Source organism: Morone saxatilis, unplaced genomic scaffold, assembly GCF_004916995.1.
Source record: "Morone saxatilis isolate NCDOM2014 unplaced genomic scaffold, NCSU_SB_2.0 Contig4, whole genome shotgun sequence".
NCBI classification, from domain to species: domain Eukaryota; kingdom Metazoa; phylum Chordata; class Actinopteri; family Moronidae; genus Morone; species Morone saxatilis.
In genome coordinates, this window is record NW_023339984.1 from 1872043 (window position 1) to 1884637 (window position 12595).

The 12595-nt window shown below is 39.0% G+C and overlaps 1 protein-coding gene across 10 annotated transcripts in view; it reads left to right on the plus strand.

The window, feature by feature from the left end:
- The window catches only part of LOC118338487, a 197083-nt gene that overhangs the window by 125310 nt on the left and 59178 nt on the right, over nucleotides 1–12595 (plus strand). For all 10 annotated transcript variants that reach the window (XM_035675792.1, XM_035675787.1, XM_035675791.1 and 7 more), the window contains exon 2: nucleotides 10120–10221. In XM_035675792.1, coding sequence (XP_035531685.1) covers nucleotides 10120–10221 — 102 coding nt within the window. The remainder of the gene's footprint in view (nucleotides 1–10119; nucleotides 10222–12595) is intronic.

Consider the following 12595-nt stretch of genomic DNA (forward strand, 5'->3'; position numbering starts at 1 on the left):
CATTAGTGTATCATCACCTGAAAATAAGGATCATTGTGTTTTCATTACCTTAGAATGAGCCGTTTCTATCTACAGAGGGAGCAGGACCTTTTCTGCATGGCGGAGCCCGCCATGTTGAACCTCCAAAACCAAACACTGGCTGTAGATAGGGCCTTTTGCATTTTTTGTGAGTATCTTGGTCTTGGTTTCTCCTACATGCTTGGAGGGGGTGTTGCAATCAGTGACTACACCACTAGGTGCTACTAGATTCTACACACTGGTCCTTTAATATGTCAAAACTGTTTACTCTTTCAAATAAATTTGAGTGTGGTAAATCAATCTACAAACCTATAGCATACCTAATTAAAATGGTCAGCAGTAATGGGAACATTACCTGAATAATAGTTAACTAGCTCAAGCATGCAAAAGCTACATTCCGTCTAAGTTAGGTACAATTCAAAGTAAACTTGAGGTCTTGTGCTGATCTGGTATATAAAAAGTCCAATTCAGAGTTTCTTCCAACTTTACATTTACTCAAGCTGTCATAAATCATTTCACCAATTTGTAGTCCGGAAAAAAACCCTAAAAAGTTGTAGTGTATATTTTACCTGACGTAACTGAGGGACTGGCACAGGAGAGTGCAGACTACTGTAATTGGTCTGTGTGTAGGAGGAGGAGGCGGTGACCTGAGAGCCTGCAGTGACCCCTGGCAGCATTGGATCCAGCTGAGCTTCTATTATCATGTAGCCTGAGAGGAGAGAAGCAGTGTGACAAATAGAGCTGCACTTTATTGGATGCTTGCATGTGTGTGGTGAAGTCAGACATATTGACCCTTTGCCATCAGTTTTCTGACTCTGCACTCTCCTCGACACACTTCTACTGTCTGTTATACTGGCTGCTAAACATGTGAGGATGATTACTGTAGGGTTGCAGCAGTATACGGATACCATGCAAACCATGGTATGAAAATAGTCAGTTATCATACCATGTACATTTCCTTATCCACGGTATTGAATACTACCATATCAGTTTTCTTATATTAGATTTTTAGATTATTATTAAAATAAAAATTAAGTAAGAAGATTCTAGTGTTAAAGTTTAAAGTATCAAGTTTCATGTCTGTCAGGTAATAATAAAATAATAATAATAAAATTATAAAAACCTTCTGTTTTTATTCCTTTAAAGGTCCAGTGTGTAACATTGAGGAGGATCTATTGTCAGAAATATAATATAATATTTATAGGTATGTTTTCATTAGTGTATAATCACCTGAATATAGATATCGTTGTGTTTGTGTTAGTCTTAGGATGAGCTGTTTTTAATCTACTCTACTCTAGATAGGGTCGTTCCTGTTTTCTGAGCGTTTTGCAGCCACTGCACGTTCTACTTCGCGCTTGGAAGGGGAGATTAAAATGAGGGAATTGCAACTGTCGACTACACTGCTAGATGCTATTAAATCCTACACACTGGTCTTTTAATGGTCATTAAAACTGATAATAATAATAACTGCGTTATACTGTGAAACCTTGATATTTTCTGAGAAGTTTTTCATACCACGAAAATAGCGTTGCAACCCTAGATTACAGAAATGACCTGCTCTTTAGGGATGGGAATTCCTAGTGAGAGTGGGATAGAGGAACAAAGACGGGATACATCAATCAGTCTCTAGACAGAGACATCAAACATGGTCTCAAAGTTATATCCAGGGATCATTCTTTGGTTCCAGTTTTTATTAATGTGAGCCAACTTCAACATCATCTCAGCTAGCATAAATGAGTCCACAAATGCTGTTATAAGTTTTGTGGGAATTGTTGTGGTATTTTACTACCTGGTTACAATCGCTCAAAAATTTTGCTATATGTGCCTGATCACTATTTACTGCATCATGTTTGTGTCACTTGTGTTGATTTATGACAGTGAATCCTTTCATCTCCTCTAAAGACACATCCCACCCGCGTCCTGTTTTGGACATGGTCTATTCTGGAGAGCTCTACGTCTTGACCAGTGAACCACTCTCACACTGATATATCGTAGTCATGTGCAGCTTTAAAGTGGCTGCCATATCCTCCTACTCAGGAGTTGTCACAGATTATGCTGGTAGACCCCACCCCTTAAAATCAGATGTTCAATGAGGACAGAGAAACTTTCCACTTTCAGCAGATGAATGTGAAACATCCTTCTAGTGTCACACTCTGCACAGACATCATTCAAACAGCACACTGTAGGGACACAGATTTTTGACTAAAGGGGGGGCTTTAAATGTCAGTTCGATGCATTTGAAAAGGTATTTGTTTAAAAGTCAGATTGTAGAGTTTTAATATCTGTTCTCTGTCAGAATAGTGTGAAAAGATACATTATATTGAATAAACAATAACTATATCCCTTACATAATTTGTATTACATAATGTACTGTATATGTATAGAATGTTTACAGTGTATATATATATATATAAATGATACAGGTGTAGAAACCACTACATTGATTCTCCCCCAGCCGTATACATTTATATCTAAATTTATCTGAAACAAAAAATCCTTCAGGTCCTGCACTGATCCACTGTATGTTATAGGTCCACAGGGACAGCTCTGATTGACTGCAAACAGCCGGGGGCCTTATCCAAGTGGTCTTCCAAGGCTGGATATCACTGTATTCAGATCAGCTGACATTAATCATAATGGTAATGAAGGGAATGGAAAGGGAAGGTTAAGGTGGTGTCTATATCGGGACATACTTTAGTTCCAGTTATGTCGGCTTAATAATAATGATAAGATTATGAATTAGAACAGGCTATTAATAGCCTACTCTGCACGCATTGGTCTGTATTATGTGAATATATCATTAATATGAAAACCTCACACCTCCATGTATAAAATAAAAGCAGCTTTTTATTTGGCTAAATGTAGGGCTTTGGTGGCTGTAATGATATTGGTTGCACTGATCGAAGTGTTGTTGTAATCTAAAAACAGTGGGTGTGTTCATGTACTAATGTATGCAAGGCGACCCAAAGGAGCTTTTAATATCAGAAACACACACACAAACAGAGCGGGAGAAGTGCAGTTGCTAGTAAACACAGATACTGTTATTGCGTCCTGACAGCTAGAAATAGAATGTACTCTTTCAATCAAATAAGTTTACAGCTGCAATTTACGTATGTGTATATCTGTTCTTACTCTTAAAATGTCCTCTTTAAACTATTGCTAAGAATAGAAAAGTTTGGATTAGATTTATGTAATGGTTAATGGTGTAGGAAGTAGCAGTTTAATGGCAGGTGAATGTGTTTAGTTATTGGTATACACACTGGGATTCAATTTAGTTTTCAGTTCAATTGTATTTATCTCTGCACGCCTTTCATATAGAGATCGTACTCCTTATAAAATTACTTACAGGAACCCAACACTTCCCACTATAAGCAAGCATTTAGAGACAGTGGCAAGGAAAAACTTCATTGGGTGAATATTAATTATTGGATGCAGTAGTCTTCTCCATGGTAACAACTGGCGTAAAGCTGTATGGCCAACGTTAATGTGTTAGCTAACAACTGTCCATTTGGCCTTCACATCCAGCAGATACAGACCAACATTAGAATTTATTTGGAGTCATGTTTCTTGCCACTTGGCAAACATAAGTCCAATATTCACTCTCATTTTTCTATTTCTGGTTTCTCTCCACCAACTCCTGAGGAAAATATGTAGACGTTTAGCAGCACTTTGGCTGCTAAAGGTTCTACTGTAATGTTCTCATGTACCTTTATATTTCAAAAAAATGTCTGCTGTTGTTGGAAATGAGACTGAACCACTGAGCAGTGAAAGTTTAAGGGCTTAAAAACCAAAATAATAACCTCCAGAGTAGGCTAACAATTTTCTGAGATCAATGTAGCTTAAGGGTTAGCATGGCTCCAGTGGTCCATCCTAAGACTCCAGCATACAATAGACTACTGGGTATTAATACACTAATAACTTCTTTTAATAAGTTAGCCATGAGAACAATAAGCTAACATTTATTTAGTATTAAGCTAATTTTATATAAATATCAGACTACTACGCATCAGTATTAACATGGGCATCCCATTCCCTCTCTATCTGCTTAAGGTTTTTATATTTATACAAAATATAATTCATATTACCTAAAGACTTTATGACTCAAATATTACCAAAAACACATCTTAACCATGAATTTGTAAGCTTTTTAAATGTCAGTTGGCTATGCGTCTTCACTGTGTCTATGCGTGTGTGCTTTAAAGTCGTAAAACAGTGTGGTGACACAGTGTGTGAGTATCGTAACTCCCCATTTGCTACAGAGTTTATTTTCTTTATCCATATCTTCTGTGGGAACTGTGATATTTTGAGATATAGCAGGGAAAGCACAGGTGTAATTAATTACTAACATTAATGAGGGCTGTTCCAGGGCTCTGCTACTCTGCATGTTCGCACACTGACACGGCTTAATGAGCCAATTAAATGGACCGGAGTTAATGTTGTTAGTTACACCTGTGCTTTACCTGCAATAACTCAGATTGTCTGTCATGGTAAATGTCTATTGGATTTGAGCACGACAGGTCATTCCTGACCTTGGAAGCAGCTGTTTGACAAAACAGTCTCAACTCAAGGTCTACTCACTGGCTTTTTCTAGAGCTTTTAACCACAACACACAGCCTTCATGGACCTTGGTTTAAGATTATTTTGACAAACTTCTATTCATTAAGCCAATAATTAACTTTCACGCACAAAACACAGCACAAGCGATGGTAAAAGAACTCAGGATAGAGGCCATGCAAAGCAGCCCAACTCCCTATCTTGATGGAGGCTGTAATGAGCTAAAAATTGGACCTTGAGTTAGATCTACTGGCTTGTTTTCACTTGAGGCAGCAACAATTTAATTCTATCCTAAAATCAAAACTATTCTTAATGGATCCATGCTCACACTTTAGCATACACATTAGCCTCTGTGATAAGCTTCCACAAGTAAGAAACTTGATGGATTACTATCACTCAACATAAGTGTTAACACTAGTTAGAGTGGAGAGGATTTCTGTGTAGCTAGTACTTGCTAGCAAAATAGCGAACTAGCCAATTGGTACGTTGACAAAGAAGTGTAGAAGAATAAAGACTGAGGGGTTATTGGTTTTGAGGAAGGGTATTAATGTGTGTCTGTGTGTGTGTGTGTGTGTGTGTGTGTGTGTGTGTGTGTGTGTGTGTTTTCTTCTGATTGTCCACACAATTTGTGCAAAACGCTCTCAAAAGGATATCTGCACTGCACTACCTGAGGTGATGACTCATAACTAAACATGATTTTGTCTTTCAGAGGATTTTGATTACACACACACACACACCTAAAGATCCAGTATACCTTACATGACACACTGATGCCTCCGTGTACTGCTGTGTTGATAGACAGTTCTAAAGGAAGCGGCACCCTTCATGTTTTCTGTGCTTTGCTAGCTCTGCTGACAGACAGAAAGCCTTGTTGTCATGGTTACCTCCAGAGAGGGCAGTGCTTGTCTCCGTGGTAACTGGGAGGGGCAAGGATGCTCCCAGCCTGGGCAGTGGTGTCTCAATGTGTGTGTGTCTGTGTGTGTGTAGGGGTGTGGAGGATTGGTCTGCATTATTGATAAAGCTCCTTGCACTCCACAGATAAAGTCAGAGACTCTGTAAATGAATGTTTGATGTAATGTGTTGGCGGAGCAGCTTTAGGACTGTGCTTTGTCACGCTTGGCAGGTTTGATCGGGTCATGAATAATGTGTCTAGATGTAAGGAGCATCAGAAGCAGGAATAGATTGTTATGGTAAGGGCACATATAATGCATTTATATATGATAGATACACATAATGCAGTCAGTCTCATTGGGAATATTTCATTTCTCTTGACTAACCCCTTTCTAAAATGTACTTTTTAATAGTGGTTAAAGAGACAGAAAAGCAATGACCTTCCTTCTTTATTTACTTTATTTTTTTATTTCTGTTCCTATTTATTGCCGACTCACGCCAAACATGACCTTCCTGTAACTGTAGGCCTTTTAAAGCAGCTTTTCTCATCTGCGCAGCACATTGAAAACACTTCCCTATCAAAGAGAGTGACACACTGACTAAGCTCCTTATAACCAGGAGTTATGAAACTATTTCTGTAGGTTGCTGGCTGCCACAATTCTCCTATTCTCTCCAATGTTAAGTGTTTTTCATTAAAAAGCCCCACTTGTCTGAGAGTCCTGTTGGTCTAAGTGTCACTATAGCAACCCGCCAGTCGCACAACGATGATTAGGGCAAAATCTTGCATAATGTGACTCGCGGCTCTGTAGGGAATGTGAGGATAGTATCAGACAGGCTTCATTGTGGTAATGGTTGCTTTGTGCAGTGCTGCTAGAAAACAATGCTCACCCTGTACCAACATGTGTGACGCTGTATGAACAAGTCCTTCCAGGACTCCTTAGAGGTATTTTCTATTTTATTGTGAATAAGAATGCTTATTTTTTCCATGAGTTCAGTCTTTATTAATCAGCCTGGGGGGTAATTGACATGTCACAGCAGAACAGAGACAAGCCAAGAGATAAGAAAACAGATGCAGAACTGCTGACATTTGGATAGACATTTTTGAAAAGCTGTATACAGTAGGTAGTCTTCCAGCAGCCGTGATATGTCAACTATAAGTTTATAGACATAGTTAGGAATAATGAGAACAATATACATAATGCTATAATTAAATATATGGTGTTATATATAATAAATGTGCAGTACATGTAATATATTGAAAATAGTCTCAGAACTGTGTCTCTATTTTCAATATAATTAATACCAGTATACAGTATATATAGTTCCTGCTATGAAAAAGGGAAATTATAGACCTGTAAAAGAGAGATAAAGATTATTTAAACATTTTTCACAATTATTTCGATTTATTAAGAAAATAATAGACTGATTAGACAATGATGAAAACTCTTGCATAATCTGAAAAGTTCCCTTTTATATAATAGATAGACATTACCACCTTAGTAAATCTAAAAAAGATCCTGGTGTTGATTTGACAAATGCAGATGGAAAATTGTGCTACATTTTTTAATGATGGTGAGTTCTTGTTCCCAAATTTCCCAACGTACAACCCAATCAGGTGACCAGGTGTTCAGCAGAAATGGCCATGTACTGGCTCATGTGAGGTGTTGCAGTTAAGTGCAGCACACATCGACTGTATCGTATCATTTGATGTGCATTAGTTGACGCCCATCACACAGACACACTCTTGACTACTCAGTAGCTGGCATGTGCCAAACATGTGGGATCAAGTTGATGCTTTTCTGAGCTGATGCATGTCAGTACCAGGAAATCCAACATATCCTGACAGTTGACCACATTGGTTTGTAATTCATGTCAAGATGCTGCTGGTGTTTACTGCCCTTTAAAGTTGTGGCTTATGTTGTTTCAGTTCAAGGGATCAGACTCTTCAGTGGGATCACTTCATTAGAGCACTCTGACATTTTGGGAAATCCTCCTGCTTGATGTCTTACCCAGAATCAGATAAGAAGATTGATATCAGAGTTATTTCTCTGCAGTACAGCGGGTTCAGCCTACAGCTAGACTGGAAGCAGGGTGAAGTAATGCCATGTACAGTAGTACCTATAGTACAATAGTACCTTATCTGATGCTAAAGCTCTCAAGGAGCAGGGTTGGAACAGAGAAAGGGCTAAGTGGGGAACTGCCACAGGGCCTTCCAAAAGCCCCATTTATTGCTCATTTAGATGATTGGTGAATGAGTAACCCTCCATTATTAAATGCTGTATGCCTAAAAATATTTCATATTCCCCAATACAATTGTGTTTAATCAGAATCAGAATCACTTTTATTGGCCAGGTATGTGCACACATACAAGGGATTTTACATACACAGAACATACACAGAATAAACATAAATGAACAAGACAACAATCACAACAAAATAGACATAAACTACTATGTACAGTAGACAAGTGGTCAGTAGCCCCCATCTAATTTTTGCCCCTGGGCCCCCTTCCAGAATAATCTGGACATGCAACTATTGCTACTATGCCACTACTACCTGCATACTATTCTTAGAATATATTATATATTCTTTTAATAGACAACAAAGAACTCATGAATCTTAGATGTCAGAGCATTCTTGAACACCAGGGACAGTTTTCAGATTCAGACAGTTTGTGTCTCAGGCTTCAAGTTTCAGTGCAACTTGACTTTTGTAGTGTATTGACATGGCTTGTAAACTAAATGTAATCTTTAAAACGTGTGTTATGTGTAGTTAGTGGTTGAAACACTGTGAAACATCAGCATGGTCCTTTGAGGTGATCGTGGCGATGTTGCAGAAAGCTCCAGTAGCTGAGAGTCTGAGTGATGCAGTGCAGTTCTCTGCAGCAGCCAGACAGCAGCTGACTGCAGGTCAGCCACAGATATCAGACAAGGACTATTTGTATGTGTGTGAGTACTGTAGACATCAGTGCTGCAGTATCACTGCTCATTTTATACATCATCAGTGCTGCAGTCGTTCCCCTGATCTCTGCATTCTGTAGCAGGGTGACCGAGACTGAGGCAGACTGTGATGAAAAAGCTTAATAATGAAAATTTTTGATAAACTGTGACCTTGACAGGCAGTGAGACACCATTCCTCTGCTAGAAACTAAACACAACATCTGCTAAAGTGTCTCCACCATCCTCCAGTGTGCTGCTACAGTATTTCTGTATCTGACCTCTGACCTCCCTGTGGAAGGAGTTAACGCAGTTTGAATGCAGTAAAAATAAGCATCACACAGTGTTTTTCCACAGGAGGAGCAGAGAGCTGGGAGCTTTGAAAGAGCTGTGTGTGTGAGCCAGGATTTAGCTTTAGTGAAGGCACCAAGAGGAAAATGCTGAATCATTCTGCCTCCTTACAGTCCTGGTCTGTTTCCAACTGCAGCTCACTCAGCATCCAAAAACAGGGGACGTGTCCTTCCCAAACCAGACATATACATTATTGTACAAATATGTCTAATTATGGCTGCACAATTATTGTAGATAATGATTTATTGTGAGATTCTGCTCAATTCCAGTCCACACTAACCAATTTTTCCTTGAAAACATGAATTTATTGTATTCATTATATGGTTTATGTCACAGATAATGCACAATACAGTTTACCATCTGTAATGAAGACATCACAAGAGTTTTGCACAGATTATGAAGTGGTTGAATTGGTGTGCTATTTGTTTGAGACCAGGTTGCAACATGGTATGAGAAGTGTGATAGTATCATTGAGTAAACTAACCCTTCTTAAGGCCCGCCCATTTTTGCTCTGTGGTCCAATAAGAGTTGAGCAAGCCTCTGCAAATGTTCTCGTTTCCTGTACGTAGATATGCTATATGCTAGGCTAATCTATGTTGAAAAGACAGTCACATTTATAAAATGGTTAAAAGATAAAAGCAACATATATGTAGTCACATCTTAAGTTAACTAATGTTAGAAAAACGTTAGCAAATTAGTTAACTCATGATTGATGTAACTTCAGTGGCTAGTTAGTTAGTGTTTTGCTAGCATTAGCTTTCAGATGTAGCCTTACTATCTAGCTAAAGAGTGAGGTAGATTAGCTAGCATCTTCAGAATGTAGTTATCTTTTCAACATAAGATTCAGCCCAGCATATGAGACAGCTATATTCTTTAAGGGTACGAAAAGGGGAAGTGAGTGACTGCATGCTTGCTCACTGTTACATGGGAGCACAGAGGAAAAAGGGAGAAATTGTTTCTCTTTTATCTCTGATTTTTATGGGATGCAGGTTAAGGTTGTGTTTGTAGTATTCAGATTAAGACTTTAATGGGGCAGATACTCCTACTGCAATTTTTGTGTACTTTACTTAAATCCAGTCATTGGTGCTTTTGTGTTTTAACTGAGATGTTGTTTGAAAAGTACAGACATAATGCCCAGCATCAGGTCAAAGTCTGGCTGTGTTTGAATCCATGTCAGGTTAATGGCTTTTCACCACAGCTTTTTAGGATAATAACTATCATATAATTTAAAAGCAATTAAACAGAGTGTGACTCATTCAGCCTGAATGGCAAAATTACACATCTATCTAACAGCCAGTGACAAAATATAAATGTGGTTTGGACATTATGTAGACTCTTTCTAAAAACGTTTCTTCTGTCTCTCTTCCAGTCGGACAGTAACACCAGTTTCCTGCGAGCGGCGAGGGCAGGGAACATCGACAAAGTTTTGGAATATCTGAAAGGGGGAGTGGACATCAGCACCTGCAATCAGGTAGGAGACAAATAACAGAACATCATTCACACATGGTATACTGGAGTGTGGGAAGATACAACACACCATTACCAGTGGAGGAACACAAACAAAATGAGACTTATACCCTTTAGTCTTTTGCCCTGGAGCATGCTGGGAGGCTGTAACTCACTGCCTCACATGGAATGGAGCCATTCTTACTGTTATTAGTTACACTTGTGCTTTCCCTGCTATGACAAGATCTATACACAGTTTTAGACTGTATGGACGTCAGCATTGTTATATCTTTCAGAGGCAGAGCAAACAGGTTCAGCCATAATAGCTTCAGCTATCAACATCCCCTTCTGAGATTAAAACCTTTTGTAGCACAGTTAGGTTGTCATTGTTTTTTCCTTAAATGTCTTTTATCTCTCATTTTGTCTCCACCAACTCCTGAGAAATATAGCTAGATCTTTAGCTGCTAAATGCCTCACTGTGTTCACCAGCTAGTCTCTCAGTGTGTCTGTCTGCTGTTTGGGGCTGGGGACATAGTGTACAGTGGGTTTATCAGAGCGGTTCACTGAGAACAGCTACCTGCTGGTGGCAACTGTGTTAACGAGAGCAAGGCCGATACACCAGAACAGTAAGATGAAAGATGCTAAAATGCTCTGTAGAGCTGAGGGGAACTGCAGAGTTGGTGGTAAGTTATTATGTGATTGTCCTAACAAGCAACACCTTTCACTTTACACACAGTCATTTGATCCATTTTTGATATTAGAAAGTACTGATAATGCAGCTTTAATTCACCTGTTAAGTGAGTCCATTGGTTCTTGCTACCTGTTTAGACTACAGTCCACTAATGAGCTCATGTTGTCTACTGCTAATCTCCATACACACATTTTGAATCATTATGAAAATGGCTCTACATTCCTGCAGGGGAGAGGACTGTGTTTGATCAGGGAGAGTTTCTTTATTTAGGCCTAGTCATTATCTAGTCTCCTCTAAGCCCATTAGCATTCTTGCCATGGACGAAACCTGATAGCATGTAAACACTCATGTCCTGGCAACAGTCATAATGAGCAGTAAACAAAAGTCACATGCAGTGGAAATCTATGATTTGCTGGTGGGCCTGTGGTATGTGGTAGGAATGATGTTGGCACCGATCACTTATGCCCTTGAAGATATTTTGAGCTCCTGTGATTGTGTTCCTGGCCCATTTTCAATTAGATTTTACATAAAGTTTGAAACGGAAAATGAAATGAGGTGTATTTCAGCTGGGTAGAAGTGAATAAACAGGTTTAAATAAGAATCATAGTAAATGTCACATGTTAAAAGACAATCTTTTAGCAGGTTATTGAGGTAGTTGTATTTGAAATGCTTTTATAATATATTTAACTAATTTAATATTTTGCATTGAATTTGTGTGTGATAATGGGCCTTTGACGGCAGATTTTTTTAGGCTTGAACCTTGCAGTAGCAGACATTTTGTTTTTCTGTGTTTGCATGTAAATAGACATGCACAGGTAATGGACATCAATGGAATTGCACATGGGTGACAAATCCTCTCTTTAGAGTTTGGATAAGCTGACCAAACTCTCAAAGGTTTGGTGCTGAGGCCTGAGATGCTTTCACCTGCTTTTGACATCTGACCACCAAAGACCACCCTTGACCAGAATTTGAAATTTGAATTGGATACTTTCCATGTGTTGACATGGTCGTTTCTGTGGATGGATGTGTGTGTCCAAAAATGGTGTTACCATGCTACCATTTCAGAGTGGACTTCAGTGATCAATGATGATTACCGGTGGTGTTGTGGGTACATTAAACGTATGCAACCATCAAGGTAAAAAATTGAGTTTGTCTAAAACTAAACTGCCCTCTCTGTACAGAGAGTAGTTAGATGGGTGGTTAAAGAGGTTATTGATGTTTGACCGAGAATAACACCCATATGGGATTTGCGTTTTGCTCACACACACCAACAACACTCACACAACAAAGCCCACACACACACACACACACACAATAGCACCATTCACAATACATACACTACACCACATTTCACTACACACACACGTCGCAGCTGATGTAAAACACAGGGTCGCCATACATACATCTGTAGTGCACATACTGTATGTGCAAACACATATCACTCACTTTGACAATAAAACCCATAACATCAGTGAAAACATACAGCCACACAGGTCGACGCCCATAGGGACCTTAATGACTCCATTACTGAGATGGAGTGATAGTATTGGTCTGTAGTTAGTAGTAAATGCTTTTTGATAGACAGGGGACTCTCCTGTCTCACTGATAATAATGATATGTCCACATGGTTATGAGCAGTTATTTTCAGCAAGCCTCTTACCTTTTAGCTTTGTTCCTTTCATCCAGGGTCTAAGGATGGAGGGTGTTG